This window comes from Chiloscyllium plagiosum, unplaced genomic scaffold (genome assembly GCF_037043375.1).
Source record: "Chiloscyllium plagiosum isolate Xiang-an unplaced genomic scaffold, Cpla_swu_hap1 HiC_scaffold_16, whole genome shotgun sequence".
Taxonomy (NCBI): Eukaryota; Metazoa; Chordata; class Chondrichthyes; order Orectolobiformes; family Hemiscylliidae; genus Chiloscyllium; species Chiloscyllium plagiosum.
Window position 1 is genome coordinate 83,577,868 of NW_028270154.1, and position 23,635 is coordinate 83,601,502.

The window sequence follows — 23,635 nt, forward strand, 5'->3', positions numbered from 1 at the left end:
ATAGGGTGAACAGCCAAGGTCTTTTCCCTGGGGCAAGCAAGTTCAAAACTAGGTGTGACGGGAAAGCATTAAAAGGGACCTAAGGGGCAACCTTTTCACACAGAAGGTGCTGTGTGTATGGAATGAGCTGCCAGAGGAAGTGGTGGAGGCTGGTACAATTACAAGATTTAAAAGGCATCTGGATGGGTAAATGAATAGGAAAGGTTGAGAGGGTTTGGCCCAAATGCTGGCAAATGGGAATAGATTAATTTAGGATATCTGGTTGGCATGGAAGAGTTGGACTGAAGAGTCCCTGCTGTACAAGCTGTATGACTCTATGACTGTCAATAAATTTGTCTGTACATCATTGAACAGTTTTGCAGGGCAACTTCCCACGGTACTGTATGACACAACACATCACAAGTTGCAGAAAGTAGATCTTAAGCCTTCAATTCCTACCCAAGATTCAGCATGCTGTCAACCAATACAGACATGTCATGGAAAAGTAAGCTTTTCTGAATAAGCAAGCAGTACAGTGCCAGAAGTGTTCAATTATTATGTGTTTTTAGCATATCATAGGTCAATTTCAGTGGTAACAAACTATTTTTTTTCCCCCAGCAGGGAATATTCTCCCTCTTTTTCCTTTGAAGGAAATTGACCCTCACGTCATTACTTGAGTCATTCTACGCAACATTAATGCAATGCTCAAGTATTATGAAAAGGAATTATATAAATGTCTGTTATCAGCCGGTTATCAAATTTTCACTGCAAGATTGCAACCCGTAGTCTGTGGTGATCACCAAGAGGTTGGGTAACTATAATGTTATCAAAACCTTTCTTCCAGAAACAGAACAGTTGAATTATAAACAGCTTCACAGTCTATGCAGAAACATATCGATTTATTTGACTTTGATGCCAGTGTTGAAAAGTGTGTGAATTAATGAAAGAAAGCTCACGCCCTGATTGTTTTAAGGTGAACACAGATATAAATCTATGTGAGTGACACGCATTCTTTCAAAATACGAGCCTGAGAGAACAAACAGTTCAACGGATTCTCGAACTTCAACAACAAAGTGCGAGCCAGACCACAATGTCATAAGGTACTCACCATCTTTCCATTAAGGGCAAGCTTTGTTTTTCCTGCCATGTCTTCCATCGACAAAACATTTAATAGCTTCAACAGAGACTTGTTGGAAAGAGGGATGGAGATCTACAGTAGTGGAGTACTCTAACGATCCTTTTGTACCCAGATTACTGCTGTCAGTCTTCCTCAGGAAGGACTGTCATAGCAACAGACCACAGGAGGAAGTGGTGATCTCACCCCGATGAACCACCCTTACTTCACTTCAGTAAATGAGGATGGATGTTCACACCACGTCAATACTTATAATTTTCTACCTGATTAAGACACATGCAAAACTTCCCACAGGTTATTTGGATCTTATTCTAATGGAAGCAGGTTGGGATTGGGGGTTTGGTAGATTGGCCCCAGAGAGAGCTGCAAGTATATCAGGGTTTGAACACACAAGTCTTTGCGACTGGGGTACTATCGAAAGACATTTTCTCTGATTCATGGTTAAACACAGCCACATCCACGTCCACAGGCTGGGTGGGAGTAAGAATATGGCTGTAGGAGTGAGAGGGAAATGGTCATGTCATGGTGGTGCCTCTGGACTAGTAGATCCAGAGGTGATGGGTTGGAAGCAAATCTTATTATGGCAAAGGGAAGTTACATCTCCTTTATGAAACTCGTATCAGAAATGGTGAGCACAATAACTACCTTATGAACTGTCGTCAAAAGCCATCACATTCATTGCTGTCTTTAGGGAAGGAAATGCGCAGACCTTTTCTGGGCTTTGGCTTACACGAAAGTGGTTGATTCTGGGTTGCCCTTAATAACTTAGCTCAAGGGCAATTAAGGTTGGGCAGCAAGAGGACTTCCGAGATGTGGGAAGGTGCCTGGGCAGCCAGCGAAAGGGAGATTTGGGTTTATACAGCTGCAATCATTTGCCCCCAAGACAGGGCTAGGTGCTGGAAGGTGGGGTCCAAACCTCCTCACCCACAAGGAAACCTAGAATAGAATCTTTCCCATTTACACAATCGAGATACTCTTGCCTGCTGACGCCCTGCTGAAGGGTCTGCCTGAGATCTCTCAGGTCCTAATTACAAGCCCTTCCCAGGCTGCATATTTAAGACAGAACTTTGCTGTATTCTTGTCCTCCTCACCTACTCCAAAGCAGAATGAACCTGTGGATTGAGAATGGAATGACTGGCAAAGGAGGCAGCTTCATCAGGTTTGCCAGCCTGAGGCGCAGGGATGCAGAATGTCAACAACACAGTCGTGATGTCGGAGTCGTCCCGCTGCCTACCGACAGAGAAAAGTGGAGAGTCTTCATAAATGAGTAAACATGTCAGCAGGTTGAGAGTCAGGACAATAGTCAGCTCTCACGTACGGTGAGGAAATCCAATGTTGTAGAACATTGTCAAAGTGGGTAACACTTTCATATCAGGCGAAAGACTTGGATTTTAAACTATGTCCAAAGACTGGGACACATTACCAGTCGTACATTACTGTGAATTACCAGACATCACATTACCTGGCCTATATTACTGTGCATTACAAAGCACACATTACCTGGCCTACATTACAATGAATTACAAGGCATCACATTACCTGGCCGACATTACTGTGCATTACAAAGCACATATTACCTGGCCTACATTACAATTAATTACAAGGCATCACATTACCTGGCCGACATTACTGTGCATTACAAGGCAAACGTTGCCTGGCCTACATTATTGTGAATTACAAGGCATCACAATATCTGGCCAACATTACTGTGAATTACAAAGCTCACATTACCTGGCCTAAATTATTGTGAATTACAAGACATCACAATACCTGGCCTACAATAATGTGAATTACAAGGCACACATGACCTGGCCTACATTACAGTGAATTACAAGGAATCACATTACCTGGCCTACATTACTGTGAATTACAAGGCACACATTACCTGGCCTACATTACTGTGTATTACAAGGCATCACATTACCTGGCCTAAATTATTGTGAATTACAAGACATCACAATATCTGAGCAACATTACTGTGAATTACAAGGCATCACATTACCTGGCCTACATTACTGTGAATTACAAGGCACACATTACCTGGCCTACATTACTGTGAATTACAAGGCATCACATTACATGGCCTACATTACTGTGAATTACAAGGCACACATTACGTGGCCTACATTACTGTGATTAACAAGGCATCACATTACCTGGCCTAAATTATTGTGAATTACAAGACATCACAATATCTGGGCAACATTACTGTGAATTACAAGGCATCACATTACATGGCCTACATTACTGTGAATTACAAGGCACACATTACATGGCCTACATTACTGTGAATTACAAGGCACACATTACGTGGCCGACATTACTGTGAATTACAAGGCACACATTAAGTGGCCTACATTACTGTGATTAACAAGGCATCACATTACCTGGCCTAAATTATTGTGAATTACAAGACATCACAATATCTGGGCAACATTACTGTGAATTACAAGGCACACATTACGCGGCCGACATTACTGTGAATTACAAGGAATCACATTACCTGGCTTATAATACTGTGAATTACAAGGCACACATTACCTGGCCTAAATTATTGTGAATTATAAGACATCACAATGTCTGACCTACATTACTGAGAATTACAAAGAACACATTACCAGGCCTACATTACTGTGAATTACAAGGCATCACATTACGTGGCCAACATTACTGTAAATTGCAAGGCTTCACATTACCTGGCCTACATTACTATGATTTGCAAGGCATCATATTACGTGGCCTACATTACTGTGAATTACAAGGCACACATTACCCGGCCTACATTACTGTTCATGACAAGGAATCACATTACTCGGCCGACATTACTGTGATTTACAAGGCATCACATTATCTGGCCTACATTACTGTGAATGACAAGGCATCACATTACCTGGCGTACATTACTGTGAATTACAAGGAATCACATTACCTGGCCTACATTACTGTGAATTACAATGCATGACATTAGCTGGCCTACATTATTGTGAATTACAAGGCACACATTTCCTGGCCTACATTACTTTGAACTACAAGGCACACATTACCTAGCCTACATTACTGTGAATAACAAGGCATCACATTACCCGGCCTACATTACTGTCAATTACAAGGCATCACATTACGTGGCCTACATTACTGTGAATTACAAGACATCACAATATCTGGCCTACATTACAATGAATTACAATGAATCACATTACCTGGCCTACATTACTGTGAATTACAAAGAATCACATGACCTGGCCTACATTACTGTGAATTGCAAGGCATCACATTACCTGGCCTACATGACTGTGAATTACAAGGCATCACATTACCTGGCCTACATTACAGTGAATTACAATGAATCACATTACTTGGCCGACATTACTGTGAATTACCAGGAATCACATTACCCGGCCTACATTACTGTGAATTACAAGGCACACATTACCTGGTCTACATTCCTGTGAATTACAAGTCATCACATTAGCTGGCCGACATTACTGTGAATTACAAGGCACACATTACCTGGCTAAATTATTGTGAATTACAAGATATCACGAGATTTGGCCAACATTACTGTGAATTACAAAGCACACATTACCTGGCCTACATTACTTTGAACTACAAGGCACACATTACCTAGCCTACATTACTATGAATTAAAAGGCATCACATTACCTGGCCTGCATTACTGTGAATTACAAGGCATCTCATTACCTGGCCTACATTACTGTGAATTACAAGGCAGCTCATTACCTGGCCTACATTTCTGTGAATTACAAGGCATCACATTACCCGGCCTACATTACTGTGAATTACATGGCACACATGACCTGGCCTACATCACTGTGATTTACAAGGCATCACATTACGTTGCACACATTACCATGAATTACAAGCCATCACATTACCTGGCCTACATTACTGTGAATTACATGCCACACATTACCCAACCTACATTACTGTGATTTACAAGGCATCACATTACCTGGCCAAAATTATTGTGAATTACAAGACGTCACTATATTTGGCCGACATTACGGTGAAGTACAAAGCCCACATTACGTGGCCTACATTTCTGTGAATTACGAGGCATCACATTACGTGGCCTACCTTGCAGTGAATTACAATGAATCACATTACCTGGCCGACATTACTGTGATTTACAACGAATCACATTACCTGGCCTACATTACTGTGAATTACAAGTCATCACATTAGCCGGGCGACATTACTGTGAATTACAAGGCATCAGATTACCTGGCCTACATTACTGTGAATTACCAGGAATCACATTACCTGGCCTACATTACTGTGAATTACAAGGCACACATTACCTGGCCTACATTACTGTGCATTACAAGGCATCACATTACCAGGCCGACATTCCTGTTCATTACAAAGCACACATTACCTGGCCTACATTATTGTGAATTACAAGGCACACATTACCTGGCCTACATTACAGTGAATTACAATGAATCACATTACCTGGCCTACATTACTGTGAATTACAAGGCATCACATTACCTGGCCGCCATTACTGTGAATTACAAGGTAATCATTACCTGGCCTACATTACTGTGAATTACAAGGCATCATATTACGCGACCTACATTACTGTGAATTACAAAGCATCAAATTACCTGGACTACATTAGTGTGAATTACAAGGCATCACGATACCTGGCCTACATTAGTGTGAATTACAAGGCATCACATTACGTGGCCTACATTACTCTGAATTACAAGGCATCACATTACCTGGCCTACATTACTGTGAATTACAAGGCATCACATTACCTGGCCTACATTACAGTGAATTACAATGAATCACATTACCTGGCCTACATTACTGTGAATTACAAGTCATCACATTAGCCGGGCGACATTACTGCGAATTACAATGCACACATTACCTGGCCTAAATTATTGTGAATTACAAGACATCACAATATCTGGCCTACATTACTGTGAATTACAAAGCACACATTACCTGGCCTAAATTATTGTGAATTACAAGACATCACAATATCTGGCCTACATTACTGAGAATTACAAGGCACACATTACCCGACCGACATTACTGTTCATTACAAAGCCCACATTACCTGGCCTACATTACTGTGAATTACAAGGCACACATTACCTGGCCTACATTACTGTGAATTACAAGGCACACATTACCTGGCCTACATTACAATGAATTACAATGAATCACATTACCTGGCCTACATTACTGTGAATTACAAAGAATCACATTACCTGGCCTACATTACTGTTCATTACAAGGAATCCCATTATCTGGCCTACATTACTGAGAATTACAAGGCACACATTACCTGACCTACATTACTGTGAATTACAAGGCACACATTACCTGGCCTACATTACAATGAATTACAATGAATCACATTACCTGGCCTACATTACTGTGAATTACAAAGAATCACATTACCTGGCCTACATTACTGTTCATTACAAGGAATCCCATTATCTGGCCTACATTACTGAGAACTACAAGGCACACATTACCTGGCCTACATTACCGTGAATTACAAGACACACATTACCCGGCCTACATGACTGTGAATTACAAGTCATCACATTAGCTGGCCGACATTACTGTGAATTACAAGGCACACATTACCTGGCTAAATTATTGTGAATTACAAGATATCACGAGATTTGGCCAACATTACTGTGAATTACAAAGCACACATTACCTGGCCTACATTACTTTGAACTACAAGGCACACATTACCTAGCCTACATTACTGTGAATAACAAGGCATCACATTACCCGGCCTACATTACTGTCAATTACAAGGCATCTCATTACCTGGACAACATTACTGTGAATTACAAGGCACACATTACCTGGCCTACATTACTGTGCATTACAAGGCATCACATTACCCGGCCTACATTACTGTCAATTACAAGGCATCTCATTACCTGGACAACATTACTGTGAATTACAAGGCACACATTACCTGGCCTAAACTATTGTGAATTACAAGACATCACAATATCTGGCCTACATTACAATGAATTACAATGAATCACATTACCTGGCCTACATTACTGTGAATTACAAAGAATCACATGACCTGGCCTACATTACTGTGAATTGCAAGGCATCACATTACCTGGCCTACATGACTGTGAATTACAAGGCATCACATTACCTGGCCTACATTACAGTGAATTACAATGAATCACATTACTTGGCCGACATTACTGTGAATTACCAGGAATCACATTACCTGGCCTACATTACTGTGAATTACAAGGCACACATTACCTGGCCTACATGACTGTGAATTACAAGGCATCACATTACCTGGCCTACATTACAGTGAATTACAATGAATCACATTACTTGGCCGACATTACTGTGAATTACCAGGAATCACATTACCTGGCCTACATTACTGTGAATTACAAGGCACACATTACCTGGCCTACATTACTGTGAATTACAAGTCATCACATTAGCTGGCCGACATTACTGTGAATTACAAGGCACACATTACCTGGCTAAATTATTGTGAATTACAAGATATCACGAGATTTGGCCAACATTACTGTGAATTACAAAGCACACATTACCTGGCCTACATTACTTTGAACTACAAGGCACACATTACCTAGCCTACATTACTATGAATTACAAGGAATCACATTACCTGGCCTACGTTACTGTGAATTACACGGCACACATTACCTGGCCTACATTACTGTGAATTACAAGGCATCACATTACCCGGCCTACATTACTGTGAATTACATGGCACACATGACCTGGCCTACATCACTGTGATTTACAAGGCATCACATTACGTTGCACACATTACCATGAATTACAAGCCATCACATTACCTGGCCTACATTACTGTGAATTACATGCCACACATTACCCAACCTACATTACTGTGATTTACAAGGCATCACATTACCTGGCCAAAATTATTGTGAATTACAAGACGTCACTATATTTGGCCGACATTACGGTGAAGTACAAAGCCCACATTACGTGGCCTACATTTCTGTGAATTACGAGGCATCACATTACGTGGCCTACCTTGCAGTGAATTACAATGAATCACATTACCTGGCCGACATTACTGTGATTTACAACGAATCACATTACCTGGCCTACATTAATGTGAATTACAAGTTATCACATTAGCCGGGCGACATTACTGTGAATTACAAGGCATCAGATTACCTGGCCTACATTATTGTGAATTACAAGACATCACAATATTAAGGCCAACATTACTGTGAATTACAAAGCACACATTACCTGGCCTACATTATTGTGAATTACAAGGAATCACATTACCTAGCCTACGTTACTATGAATTACAAGGCACACATGACCCGGCCTATATTACTGGGAATTACAAAGCATCACATTACCTGGCCTACATTACTGTGAATTACAAGGCATCACATTACCTGGCCTACATTACTGTGAATTACAAGGCATCACATTACCCGGCCTACATTACTGTGAATAACATGGCACACATGAGCTGGCCTACATTACTGTGATTTACAAGGCATCACATTACGTGGCACACATTACCGTAAATTACAAGGCAGCACATTACCTGGCCTACATTACTGTGATTTACAAAGCATCACATTACCCGGCCGACATTACTGTGAATTACATGCCACACGTTACCCGAACTACATTACTGCGATTTACAAGGCATCACATTACCTGGCCTATGTTATTGTGAATTACAAGACATCACAATATCTGGCCTATATTACTGTGTAGTACAAACCCACATTACCTAGCCTACGTTACTGTGAATTACAAGGCACACGTTACTCGGCCTTCATTATTCTGAATTACAAAGCACACATTACCTGGCCTACCTTACTGCGCATTACAAAGCTCACTGTACCTGGCCTGCAGTACTGTGAATTACAAGACATCACAATATCTGAACTACATTACTGTGAATTACAAAGCACACATTACCTGGCTGACATTACTGTGAATTACAAGGCATCACATTAACTGGCCTACATCATTGTGAATTGCAAGGCACACATTACCTGGCCTACATTACTGTGAATTACAAAGCACACATTACTTGGCCTACATTTCTGTGAATTACAAGGCATCACATCACACGGCCTCCATTTCTGTGAATTATAAGGCACACATTACGTGGCCGACATTACTGTGAATTACAAGGCACACTTTACCCGTCTTACATTACTGTGAATTACAAAGCACACATTACCTGGCCTACATTACTGCACATTACAAAGCTCACATTACCTGGCCTATATTACAATGAATTACAAGGCATCACATTACCAGGCCTACATTACTGTTAATTTAAAAGCATCACAATACCCAGCCTACATTATTGTGAATTACAAGGCACACATTACCTGGCCTATATTACTGTACATTACAAGGCACACATTACCAGGCCTACATTTCTGTGAATTACAAGGCACACATTACCCGGCCTACATTACTGTACATTACAAAGCTTACATTACCCGGCCTACATTACTGTACATTACAAAGCACACATCACCCGGCCGACATTTCTGTGAATTACAAGGCATCACATTACCTGACCTGTCTTATTGTGAATTACAAGGCACACATCACCCGGCCGACATTTCTGTGAATTACAAGGCACACATTACATGGCCTGCATTACTGCGAATTACAAGGCATCACATTACCTGGCCTACATTATTGTGAAATACAAGGCACACATTACCTGGCCTACATTACTGTGATTTATAAGGCATCACATTACCTGGCCTCCATTACTATGAATTACAAGGCATCACATTACGTGGCCTACATTACTGTGAATTACAAAGCACACATTACCTGGCCTACATTACTGTGAATTACAAGGCACACATTACCTGGCCAACATTACTGTGAATTAAAAGGCATCACATTACCTGGCCTGCATTACTGTGAATTACAAGGCACACATTACCTGGCTGAAAATGTGTTGCTGGAATAGCTCAGCAGGTCAGGCAGCATCCAGGGAACAGGAGAATCGACGTTTTGGGCATAAGCACATCCTGAAGAAGGGCTTATGCCCAAAACGTCGATTCTCCTGTTCCCTGGATGCTGCCTGACCTGCTGCGCTTTTCCAGCAACACATTTTCAGCTCTGATCTCCAGCATCTGCAGTCCTCACTTTCTCCTCAAACACATTACCTGGCCTACATTACTGTGAATTACAAGGCATCACATTACCTGACCTGTCTTATTGTGAATTACAAGGCACACATCACCCGGCCGACATTTCTGTGAATTACAAGGCATCACATTACCTGACCTGTCTTATTGTGAATTACAAGGCACACATCACCCGGCCGACATTTCTGTGAATTACAAGGCACACATTACCTGGCCTACATTACTGCGAATTACAAGGCACACATTACGCGGCCTACATTACTGTGAATTACAAGGTACACATTACCTGGCCTACATTTCAGTGAATTACAAAGCATCACATTACCTGTCCGACATTATTGTGAATTACAAGGCACACATTTCCCTGCCTACGTTACTGTGAATGACAAAGCTCACATTACCTGGCCTACATTACTGTGCATTACAAAGCTCACATTACCTGGCCTACGTTACTGTGAATGACAAAGCTCACATTACCTGGCCTACATTACTGTGCATTACAAAGCTCACATTACCTGGCCTACATTACTGTGAATTACAAGGCATCACATTACACGGCATACATTACTGTGAATTACAAGACATCACAATATCTGGCCTACATTACAATGAATTACAATGAATCACATTACCAGGCCTACATTACTGTGAATTACAAAGCACACATTACCTGGCCTACATTATTGTGAATTACAAGGCACACATTACCTGGCCTACATTAATGTGAATTACAAGGCATCACATTACCTGGCTTACTTTACGGTGAATTACAAGGCACACATTACCTGGCCTACATGACTATGAATTACAAGGCACACATTACCTAGCCAACATTACTGTAAATTACAAAGCACACATTACCTGGCTTACATTTCTGTGAATTACAAGGCACACATTACACGGCCGACATTACTGTAAATTACAAGGCTTCACATTACCTGGCCTACATTACTGTGAATTTCAAAGAATCTCATTACCTGGCCTACATTACAGTGAATTACAAGGCACACATTACCTGGCCTACATTACTGTGAAATACAAGTCATCACATTAGCCGGCCGACATTACTGTGAATTACAAGGCACACATTACCTGGCCAACATTTCTGTGAATTACAAAGCTCTCATTATTTGGCTTACATTACTGTGAATTTCAAGGCACACAATACCCGGCCTAAATTACTGTTCATTTCAAAGCATACATTACCTGTGTGGCTGTGTGGAATGCTCTGCCACAGGGGGCAGTGGAGGCCCATTCTCTGGATTCATTTAAGAAGGAGTTGGATAGAGCTCTCAAAGATCGTGGAATCAAGGGTTATGGAGATAAGGCAGGAACAGGATACTGATCAGGAATGATCAGCCATGATTATATTGAATGGCGGTGCAGGCTCGAAGGGCTGAATGGCCTATTCCTGCACCTATTGTCTATTGTCTATTACCTGGCCTCCATTACTGTGAATTACAAGGCACACATTACCTGGCCAACATTACTGTGAATTAAAAGGGAGACATTACCTAGCCTACATTACTGTGAATTACAGGGCAAACATTGCCTGGCCTACATTATTGTCAATTACAAGGCATCACAATACCTGACCTACATTACTGTGAATTACAAAGCCCACATTACCTTGCCTACATTACTGTGAATTACAAGGCACACATTACTGGGAATTACAAGGAATCACATTACCTGGCCGACATTACTATGAATTACAAGGCATCACATTACGTGGTCTACATTACTGTTCATTACAAAGCACACAATACCTGGCCTACATTTCTGTGAATTACAAGGCACACATTACGTGGCCTACATTACTGTGAATTGCAATGCACACATTACCCGACCTACATTACTGTGAATTATAAAGCACACATTACCTGCCTACATTACTGTGAATTACAAAGCTCACTTTACCTGGCCTACATTATTGTGAAATACAAGACATCACAATACCTGGCCTACATTACTGTGAATTACAAGGCATCACATTACCTGGCCTGCCTTATTGTGACTAACAAGGTACACATTACCTGGCCTCCATTATTATGAATTACAAGGCATCACATTACGTGGCCTACATTATTGTGAATTACAAGGCACACATTACCCGGCCTACATTACTGTGAATTACAAAGCACACATTACCTTGCCTACATTATTGTAAATTACAAGGCATCACATTACGTGACCTACATTACAGTGAATTACAAGGCATCACATTTCCTGGCCTACAATACTGTGAATTACAAGGCACACATTACCTGGCCTACATTACTGTGCATTACACAGCACACATTACCTGCCTACATTACTGTGCATTACACAGCACACATTACCTTGCCTACATTATTGTAAATTACAAGGCATCACATTACGTGACCTACATTACAGTGAATTACAAGGCATCACATTTCCTGGCCTACAATACTGTGAATTACAAGGCACACATTACCTGGCCTACATTACTGTGAATTACAAAGCTCACATTACCTGGCCTACAGTATTGTGAATTACAAGGCACACATTACCTGGCCTACATTACTGTGCATTACAAGGAATCACATTACCTGGCCTACATTACTGTGAATTACAAGGCACACATTACCTGGCCTACGTGACTGTGAATTACAAGGCATCACATTACCTGGCCTACATTACTGTGAATTACAAGTCATCACATTAGCCGGCCGCCATTACTGTGAATGACAAGGCACACATTACCTGGCCTACATTACTGTGAATTACAAAGCACACATTACCTGGCCTACATTACTGTGAATTACAAAGCTCACAGTAACTGGCCTACATTACTGTGAATTACAAGGCACACATTACCTGGCCTACATTACTGTGAATTACAAGGAATCACATTACCTGGCCTACATTATTGTGAATTACAAGGCACACATTACCTGGCCAACATTACTGTGAATTACAAGGCATCACATTACGTGGTCTACATTACTGTTCATTACAAACCACACAATACCTGGCCTACATTACTGTGAATTACAAGGCATACATTACCTGGCCAACATTACTGTGAAATAAAAGGCATCACATTACCTGGCCTACATTACTGAGAATTTCAAGGCATCACATTACCTGGCCTACATTACTGTGAATTACAATGAATCACATTACCTGGCCTACATTATTGTGGATTACAAGGCACACATTACCTGGCCTATATTACTGTGAATTACAAAGCCCAAATTACCAGGCCTACATTACTGTGAATTACAAGGCACACATTGCCTGGCCTACATTACTGTGAATTACAAGGAATCACATTACCTGGCCTACATTATTGTGAATTACAAGGCACACATTACCTGGCCAACATTACTGTGAATTACAAGGAGCAAGTTACCTGGCCTACATTACTGTGAATTACAAGGCACACATTACCTGGCCTACATTACTGTGCATTACAAAGCTCACATTACCTGGCTTACATTTCTGAGAATTACAAGGCACACATTACATGGCCGACATTACTGTGAATTACAATGCATCACATTACCCGGCCTACATTACTGTGAATTACAAGGCACACATTACCTGGCCTACATTACTATGAATTACATGGAATCACATTACCTGGCCTACATTATAGTGAATTACAAGGGAGACATTACCTGGCCTGCATTACTGTGAATTACAAGGCAAACATTGCCTGGCCTACATTATTGTCAATTACAAGGCATTCACAATACCTGACCTACATTACTGTGAATTACAAAGCCCACATTACCTGGCCAACATTACTATGAATTACAAGGCATCACATTACGTGGTCTACATTACTGTTCATTACAAACCACACAATACCTGGCCTACATTACTGTGAATTACAAGGCACACATTTCTGTGAATTACAAGGCACACATTACATGGCCGACATTACTGTGAATTACAAGGCATCACATTACCCGGCCTACATTACTGTGAATTACAAGGTACACATTACCTGGCCTACATTACTATGAATTACATGGAATCACATTACCTGGCCTACATTATAGTGAATTACAAGGGAGACATTACCTGCCCTGCATTACTGTGAATTACAAGGCAAACATTGCCTGGCCTACATTATTGTCAATTACAAGGCATCACAATACCTGACCTACATTACTGTGAATTACAAAGCCCACATTACCTGGCCAACATTACTATGAATTACAAGGCATCACATTACGTGGTCTACATTACTGTTCATTACAAACCACACAATACCTGGCCTACATTACTGTGAATTACAAGGCATACATTACCTGGCCAACATTACTGTGAAATAAAAGGCATCACATTACCTGGCCTACATTACTGTGAATTACAATGAATCACATTACCTGGCCTACATTATTGTGGATTACAAGACATCACAATACCTGGCCTACATTACTGTGCATTACAAAGCACACATTACCTGGCCTATATTACTGTGAATTACAAAGCACACATTACCTGGCCTACCTTACTGTGCATTACAAAGCTCACTTTACCTGGCCTACAGTATTGTGAATTACAAGGCACACATTACCTGGCCTACATTACTGTGCATTACAAGGAATCACATTACCTGGCCGATATTACTGTGAATTACAATGCTCACATTAACTGGCCTACATTACTGTGAATTACAAGGAATCACATTACCTGGCCTTCATTACTATGAATTACAAGGCATCTCATTACGTGGCCTACGTTACTGTGAATTACAAAGCACACATTACCTGGCCTACATTACTGTGAATTACAAGGCACACATTACCTGGCCAACATTACTGTGAATTAAAAGGCATCACATTACCTGGCCTACATTACTGTGAATTACAATGAATCACATTACCTGGCCTACATTATTGTGGATTACAAGACATCACAATACCTGGCCTACATTACTGTGCATTACAAAGCACACATTACCTGGCCTATATTACTGTGAATTACAAAGCACACATTACCTGGCCTACCTTACTGTGCATTACAAAGCTCACTTTACCTGGCCTACAGTATTGTGAATTACAAGGCACACATTACCTGGCCTACATTACTGTGCATTACAAGGAATCACATTACCTGGCCGATATTACTGTGAATTACAATGCTCACATTAACTGGCCTACATTACTGTGAATTACAAGGAATCACATTACCTGGCCTTCATTACTATGAATTACAAGGCATCTCATTACGTGGCCTACGTTACTGTGAATTACAAAGCACACATTACCTGGCCTGCATTACTGTGAATTACAAGGCACACATTACCTGGCTGAAAATGTGTTGCTGGAATAGCTCAGCAGGTCAGGCAGCATCCAGGGAACAGGAGAATCGACGTTTTGGGCATAAGCACATCCTGAAGAAGGGCTTATGCCCGAAACGTCGATTCTCCTGTTCCCTGGATGCTGCCTGACCTGCTGCGCTTTTCCAGCAACACATTTTCAGCTCTGATCTCCAGCATCTGCAGTCCTCACTTTCTCCTCAAAAACATTACCTGCCTACATTACTGTGAATTACAAGGAATCACATTACCTGACCTGTCTTATTGTGAATTACAAGGCACACATCACCCGGCCGACATTTCTGTGAATTACAAGGCACACATTACGTGGCCTACATTACTGTGAATGGCAAGGCACACTTTACCCGGCCTACATTACTGTGAATTACAAGGCACACATTACCCGACCTACATTACTGTGAATTACAAAGCTCACATTACCTGGCCTACATTACTGTGCATTACAAAGCTCACTTTACCTGGCCTACATTATTGTGGATTACAAGGCACACATTACCTGGCCTACATGACTGTGAATTACAAGTCATCACATTACCTGGCCTACAGTATTGTGAATTACAAGGCACACATTACCTGGCCTACATTACTGTGCATTACAAGGAATCACATTACCTGGCCTTCATTACTGTGAATTACAAGGCTCACATTACCTGGCCTACATGACTGTGAATTACAAGTCATCACATTACCTGGCCTACATTATTGTGAATTACAAGGCACACATTACCCGGCCTACATTACTGTGCATTACAAGGAATCACATTACCTGGCCTTCATTACTGTGAATTACAAGGCTCACATTACCTGGCCTACATGACTGTGAATTACAAGTCATCACATTACCTGGCCGATATTACTGTGAATTACAATGCTCACATTAACTGGCCTACATTACTGTGAATTACAAGACACACATTACCTGGCCTATATTACTGTGAATTACAAGGAATCACATTACCTGGCCTTCATTACTATGAATTACAAGGCATCTCATTACGTGGCCTACGTTACTGTGAATTACAAAGCACACATTACCTGGCCTACATTACTGTGAATTACAAGGCACACATTACCTGGCTGAAAATGTGTTGCTGGAATAGCTCAGCAGGTCAGGCAGCATCCAGGGAACAGGAGAATCGACGTTTCGGGCATAAGCACATCCTGAAGAAGGGCTTATGCCCGAAACGTCGATTCTCCTGTTCCCTGGATGCTGCCTGACCTGCTGCGCTTTTCCAGCAACACATTTTCAGCTCTGATCTCCAGCATCTGCAGTCCTCACTTTCTCCTCAAACACATTACCTGCCTACATTACTGTGAATTACAAGGAATCACATTACCTGACCTGTCTTATTGTGAATTACAAGGAATCACATTACCCGGCCGACATTTCTGTGAATTACAAAGCTCACATTACCTGGCCTATATTACTGTGAATTACAAAGCTCACATTACCAGGCCTACATTATTGTGAATTACAAAGCTCACATTACCTGGCCTACATTACTGTGCATTACAAGGCACACATTACCCGACCTACATTACTGTGAATTACATTGAATCACATTACCTGGCCTACATTATAGTGAATTACAAGGGAGATATTACCTGGCCTGCATTACTGTGAATTACAAGGCAAACATTGCCTGGCCTACATTATTGTGAATTACAAGTCACACATTACCCTGCCTACATTATTGTGAAATACAGGATATCACAATACCTGGCCTACATTACTGTGAATTACAAAGCACACATTACCTGGCCTACATTACTGTGCATTACAAAGCGCACATTACCTGGCTTACATTATTGTGAATTACAAGGCACACATTACCCGGCATACATTTCTGTGAATTACAAGGCACACATTACCTGGCATACATTACTGTGAATTACAAAGCTCACATTACCAGGCCTACATTATTGTGAATTACAAAGCTCACATTACCTGGCCTACATTACTGTGCATTACAAGGCACACATTACCCGACCTACATTACTATGAATTACATTGAATCACATTACCTGGTCTACATTATAGTGAATTACAAGGGAGACATTACCTGGCCTACATTACTGTGAATTACAAGTCACACATTACCTGGCCTACATTATTGTGAAATACAAGACATCACAATACCTGGCCTACATTATTGTGAATTACAAAGCACACATGACCTGGCCTACATTACTGTGAATTGCAAGGCACACATTACCCGGCCTACATTACTGTGAAATACAAGGCACACATTACCTGGCCTACATTACTGTGAATTACAAAGCACACAATACCTGGCCTACATTACTGTGAATTGCAAGGCACACATTACCAGACCTACATTACTGTGAATTATAAAGCACACATTACCTGGCCTACATTACTGTGCATTCCAAAGCTCACATTACCCGGCCTACATTACTATGAATTACAAAGCAAACATTACCTGACCTGTCTTATTGTGAATTACAAGGCACACATCACCCGGCCGACATTTCTGTGAATTACAAGGCACACATTACCAGACCTACATTACTGTGAATTACAAAGCTCACATTACCTGGCCTACATTATTGTGAATTACAAGGCACACATTACCCGACCTACATTACTGTGAATTACATTGAATCACATTACCTGGCCTACATTATAGTGAATTACAAGGGAGATATTACCTGGCCTGCATTACTGTGAATTACATTGAATCACATTACCTGGCCTACATTATAGTGAATTACAAGGGAGATATTACCTGGCCTGCATTACTGTGAATTACAAGGCAAACATTGCCTGGCCTACATTATTGTGAATTACAAGTCACACATTACCCTGCCTACATTATTGTGAAATACAAAACATCACAATACCTGGCCTACATTACTGTGAATTACAAAACTCACATTACCTGGCCTACCTTACTGTGCATTATAAAGCTCACTTTACCTGGCCTACATTATTGTGAAATACAGGATATCACAATACCTGGCCTACATTATTGTGAATTACAATGCATCACATTACCCGGCATACATTTCTGTGAATTACAGGGCACACATTACCTGGCATACATTACTATGAATTACATTGAATCACATTACCTGGTCTACATTATAGTGAATTACAAGGGAGACATTACCTGGCCTACATTACTGTGAATTACAAGGCAAACATTGCCTGGCCTACATTATTGTGAATTACAAGTCACACATTACCCTGCCTACATTATTGTGAAATACAAGACATCACAATACCTGGCCTACATTACTGTGATTACAAGGCACACATTACCAGACCTACATTACTGTGAATTATAAAGCACACATTACCTGGCCTACATTACTGTGCATTCCAAAGCTCACATTACCCGGCCTACATTTCTGTGAATTACAAGGCACACATTACCCGGCCTACATTACTGTGAAATACAAGGCATCACAATACCTGGCCTACATTATTGTGAATTACAAGGCAAACATTACCCGGCCTACATGACTGTGCATTACAAAGCACACATTACCTTGCCTACATTATTGTAAATTACAAGGCATCACATTACGTGGCCTCCAACCTCATAGTCCCACAACCCCGCACCGCCTCCTTCTACCTCCTGCCCAAAATCCACAAACCTGACTGCCCCGGCCGACCCATTGTCTCAGCCTGCTCCTGCCCCACCGAACTCATCTCCGCATACCTTGACACCGTCCTGTCCCCCTTAGTCCAAGAACTCCCCACCTACGTTCAGGACACCACCTATGCCCTCCACCTGCTCCATGATTTTCGCTTCCCCGGTCCCCAACACCTTATTTTAACCATGGACATCCAGTCCCTGTACACCTCCATCCCCCATCACGAAGGACTCAAAGCCCTCCGCTTCTTCCTTTCCCGCAGTACCGACCAGTACCCTTCCACTGACACCCTCCTTCACTGACTGAACTGGTCCTCACCCTGAACAACTTCTCTTTCCAATCCTCCCACTTCCTTCAAACGAAAGGAGTAGCCATGGGCACCCGCATGGGCCCCAGCTATGCCTGCCTCTTCGTAGGATATGTGTCCAGCAGGCTAAGATAAAAGGTAGGGTGGAGGGACTTGGGGGAGGGGCGTCAGAAATGTGATAGGTGGAAAGAGGTCAAGGTGAGGGTGATAGGTCAGACTGGGGTGGGGGCGGAGAGGTCAGGAAGAAGATTGCAGGTTAGGAAGGTGGTGCTGAATTCCATGGATTTGACTGAGACAAGGTGGGGGGAGGGGAAATGAGGAAACTGGTGAAATCCGAGTTCATCCCTTGTGGTTGGAGGGTTCCTAGGCAGAAGATGAGGTGCTCTTCCTCCAACTGTCGTGTTGTTGTGGTCTGGCGATGGAGGAGTCCAAAGACCTGCATATCCTTGGTGGAGTGGGAGGGGGAGTTGAAGTGTTGAGCCACAGGGTGGTTGGGTTGGTTGGTCCGGGTGTCCCAGAGGTGTTCTCTGAAACGCTCCGCAAGTAGGCGGCCTGTCTCCCCAATATAGAGGAGGCCACAGGTGCAGAGGATGCAATAGATGATGTGTGTGGAGGTGCAGGTGAATCTGTGGCGGATATGTAAGTTTCCTTTGGGGCCTTGGAGGGAGGTGAGGGGGGACGTGTGGGCGCAAGTCTTGCACCTCCTGCGGTTGCAGGGGAAGGTGCCGGGAGTGGAGGTTGGGTTGGTGGAGGGTGTGGATCTGATGAGGGAGTCACAGAGGGAGTAGTCTTTACGGAATGCTGATAGGGGAGGGGAGGGAAATATATCCTTGGTGGTGGGGTCCGTTTGGAGGTAGCGGAAATGACGGCGGATGATGCGCTGTACATGGAGATTGGTGGGGTGGTAGGTGAGGACCGGTGGGGTTCTGTCCTGGTGGCAGTTGGAGGGGCGGGGCTCAATGGCGGAGGAGCGGGAAGTGGAAGAGATGCGGTGGAGGGCATCGTCAACCACGTCGGGGGGGAAATTGCGGTCCTTGAAGAAGGAGGCCATCTGGGTTGTGCGTTTTTGGAACTGGTCTTCCTGGGAGCAGATGCGGCAGAGTTGAAAGAATTGGGAGAATGGGATGGCGATTTTACAGGGGGCAGGGTGGGAGGAGGTGTAGTCTAGGTAGCTGTGGGAGTCATTCGGTTTGTAATAGATGTCCGTGTTGATCCGGTCGCCTGAGATAGAAATAGAAAGGTCGAGGAAGGGGAGGGAGGAATCTGAGACTGTCCAGGTAAATTTGAGGTCGGGGTGGAAGGTGTTGGTGAAGTGGATGAACTGTTCAACCTCCTCGTGGGAGCACGAGGCGGCGCCGATACACTCATCGATGTAGCGGAGGAAAAGGTGGGGGGTGGGGCCAGTGTAGTTGCGGAAGATGGCTTATGCCCGAAACGTTGATTCTCCTGTTCCTTGGATGCTGCCTGACCTGCTGCGCTTTTCCAGCAACACATTATCAGATCACATTACGTGGCCTACATTACAGTGAATTACAAGGCATCACATTTCCTGGGACACATTACTGTGCATTGCAAAGCTCACATTACGTGGCCTACATTATTGTGAATTACAAGGCACACATTACCCGGCCTACATTACTGAGAATTACAAAGCTCACATTACCGAGCCTGCTTTACTGTGAATTACAAGGCATCACATTACGTGGCCTATATTACAGTGAATTACAAGGCATCACATTTCCTGGCCTATAATACTGTGAATTACAAGACATCACATTACCTGGCCTACATTATTGTGAAATACAAGACATCACAATACCTGGCCTACATTACTGTGAATTACAAAGCTCACATTACCTGGCCTACATTACAGTGAATTACAAGGAATCACATTACCTGGCCGACATTATTATGAATTACAAGGCATCACATTACGTGGTCTACATTACTGTTCATTACAAAGCACACATTAGCTGGCCTACATTATTGTGAATTACAAGGCACACATTACCCGACCTACATTATTGTGAATTAAAAGGCATCACATTACCTGGCCTACATTATTGTGCATTACAAAGCACACTTTACCCGGCCTATATTACTGTGAATTACAAGGCACACATTACCTGGCCTACATTACAGTGAATTACAAGGCATCACATTACCTGGCCTACATTATTTTGAATTACAAGGCACACATTACCCAGCCTACATTACTGTGAATTACAAGGCACACATTACCTGGCCTACATTACTGTGAATTACAAGGCATCACATTACCTGGCTTGTCTTATTGTGAATTACAAGGCACACATCACCCGGCCTACATTTCTATGAATTACAAGGCACACATTACGTGGCCTACATTACTGTGAATTACAAAGCACACATTACCTGGCCTACATTACTGTGCATTGCAAAGCTCACATTACCTAGCCTGCTTTACTGTGAATTACAAGGCATCATATTACGTGGCCTATATTACAGTGAATTACAAGGCATCACATTTCCTGGCCTACAATACTGTGAATTACAAGGCATCACATTACGTGGTCTACATTACTGTTCATGACAAAGCACACATTACCCGACCTACATTATTGTGAATTAAAAGGCATCACATTACCTGGCCTACATTATTGTGCATTACAAAGCACACTTTACCCGGCCTATATTACTGTGAATTACAAGGCACACATTACCTGGCCTACATTACAGTGAATTACAAGGCATCACATTACCTGGCCTACATTATTGTGAATTACAAGGCACACATTACCCGGCCTACATTACTGTGAATTACAAGGCATCACATTACCCGGCCTACATTTCTATGAATTACAAGGCACACATTACGTGGCCTACATTACTGTGAATTACAAAGCACACATTACCTGGCCTACATTACTGTGAATTACAAGGCACACATTACCCGGCCTACATTACTGTGCATTACAAAGCTCACATTACCTAGCCTGCTTTACTGTGAATTACAAGGCATCATATTACGTAGCCTATATTACAGTGAATTACAAGGCATCACATTTCCTGGCCTACAATACTGTGAATTACAAGACATCACATTACCTGGCCTACATTACTGTGAATTACAAAGCACACATTACCTGGCCTACATTACTATGAATTACAAGGCATCACATTACCTGGCCTGCCTTATTGTGAATTACAAGGCACACATTACCTGGCCTACATTACTGTGAATTACAAAGCACACATTACCTGGCCAACATTACAGTGAATTACAAGGCACACATTACCTGGCCTACATTACTGTGAATTACAAGGCATCACATTACCCGGCCTATATGACTGTGCATTACAAGGCATCACATTACCTGGTCTCACGGCACACATTACCTGGCCTACATTTCTGTGAATTACAAGACATCTCATTACCTGGCCTACATTATTGTGCATTACAAAGCACACTTTACCCGGCCTATATTACTGTGAATTACAAGGCACACATTACCTGGCCTACATTACAGTGAATTACAAGGCATCACATTACCTGGCCTACATTATTGTGAATTACAAGGCACACATTACCTGGCCTGTCTTATTGTGAATTACAAGGCACACATCACCCGGCCTACATTTCTATGAATTACAAGGCACACATTACGTGGCCTACATTATTGTGAATTACAAGGCACACATTACCCGGCCTACATTACTGTGAATTACAAAACTCACATTACCTGGCCTACATTACTGTGCATTACAAAGCTCACATTACCTAGCCTGCTTTACTGTGAATTACATGGCATCATATTACGTGGCCTATATTACAGTGAATTACAAGGCATCACATTTCCTGGCCTACAATGCTGTGAATTACAAGACATCACATTACCTGGCCTACATTATTGTGAAATACAAGACATCACAATACCTGGCCTACATTACTGTGAATTACAAAGCACACATTACCTGGCCTACATTACTATGAATTACAAGGCATCACATTACCTGGCCTGCCTTATTGTGAATTACAAGGCACACATTACCTGGCCTACATTACTGCGAATTACAAGGCATCACATTACCTGGCC

General features: G+C 42.1%; 1 protein-coding gene across 4 annotated transcripts in view; it reads right to left on the reverse strand.

Moving 5' to 3' along the window:
* Nucleotides 1-1,212, reverse strand: part of LOC122556800 (regulator of G protein signaling 14-like) — a 97,721-nt gene extending 96,509 nt beyond the window's left edge. For all 4 annotated transcript variants that reach the window (XM_087995476.1, XM_043703996.2, XM_043703997.2 and 1 more), the window contains exon 1: nucleotides 1,088-1,212. In XM_087995476.1, coding sequence (XP_087851602.1) covers nucleotides 1,088-1,135 — 48 coding nt within the window. In that variant the 5' untranslated portion in view covers nucleotides 1,136-1,212. The remainder of the gene's footprint in view (nucleotides 1-1,087) is intronic.
* Between the last annotated feature and the right edge of the window lie 22,423 nt (nucleotides 1,213-23,635).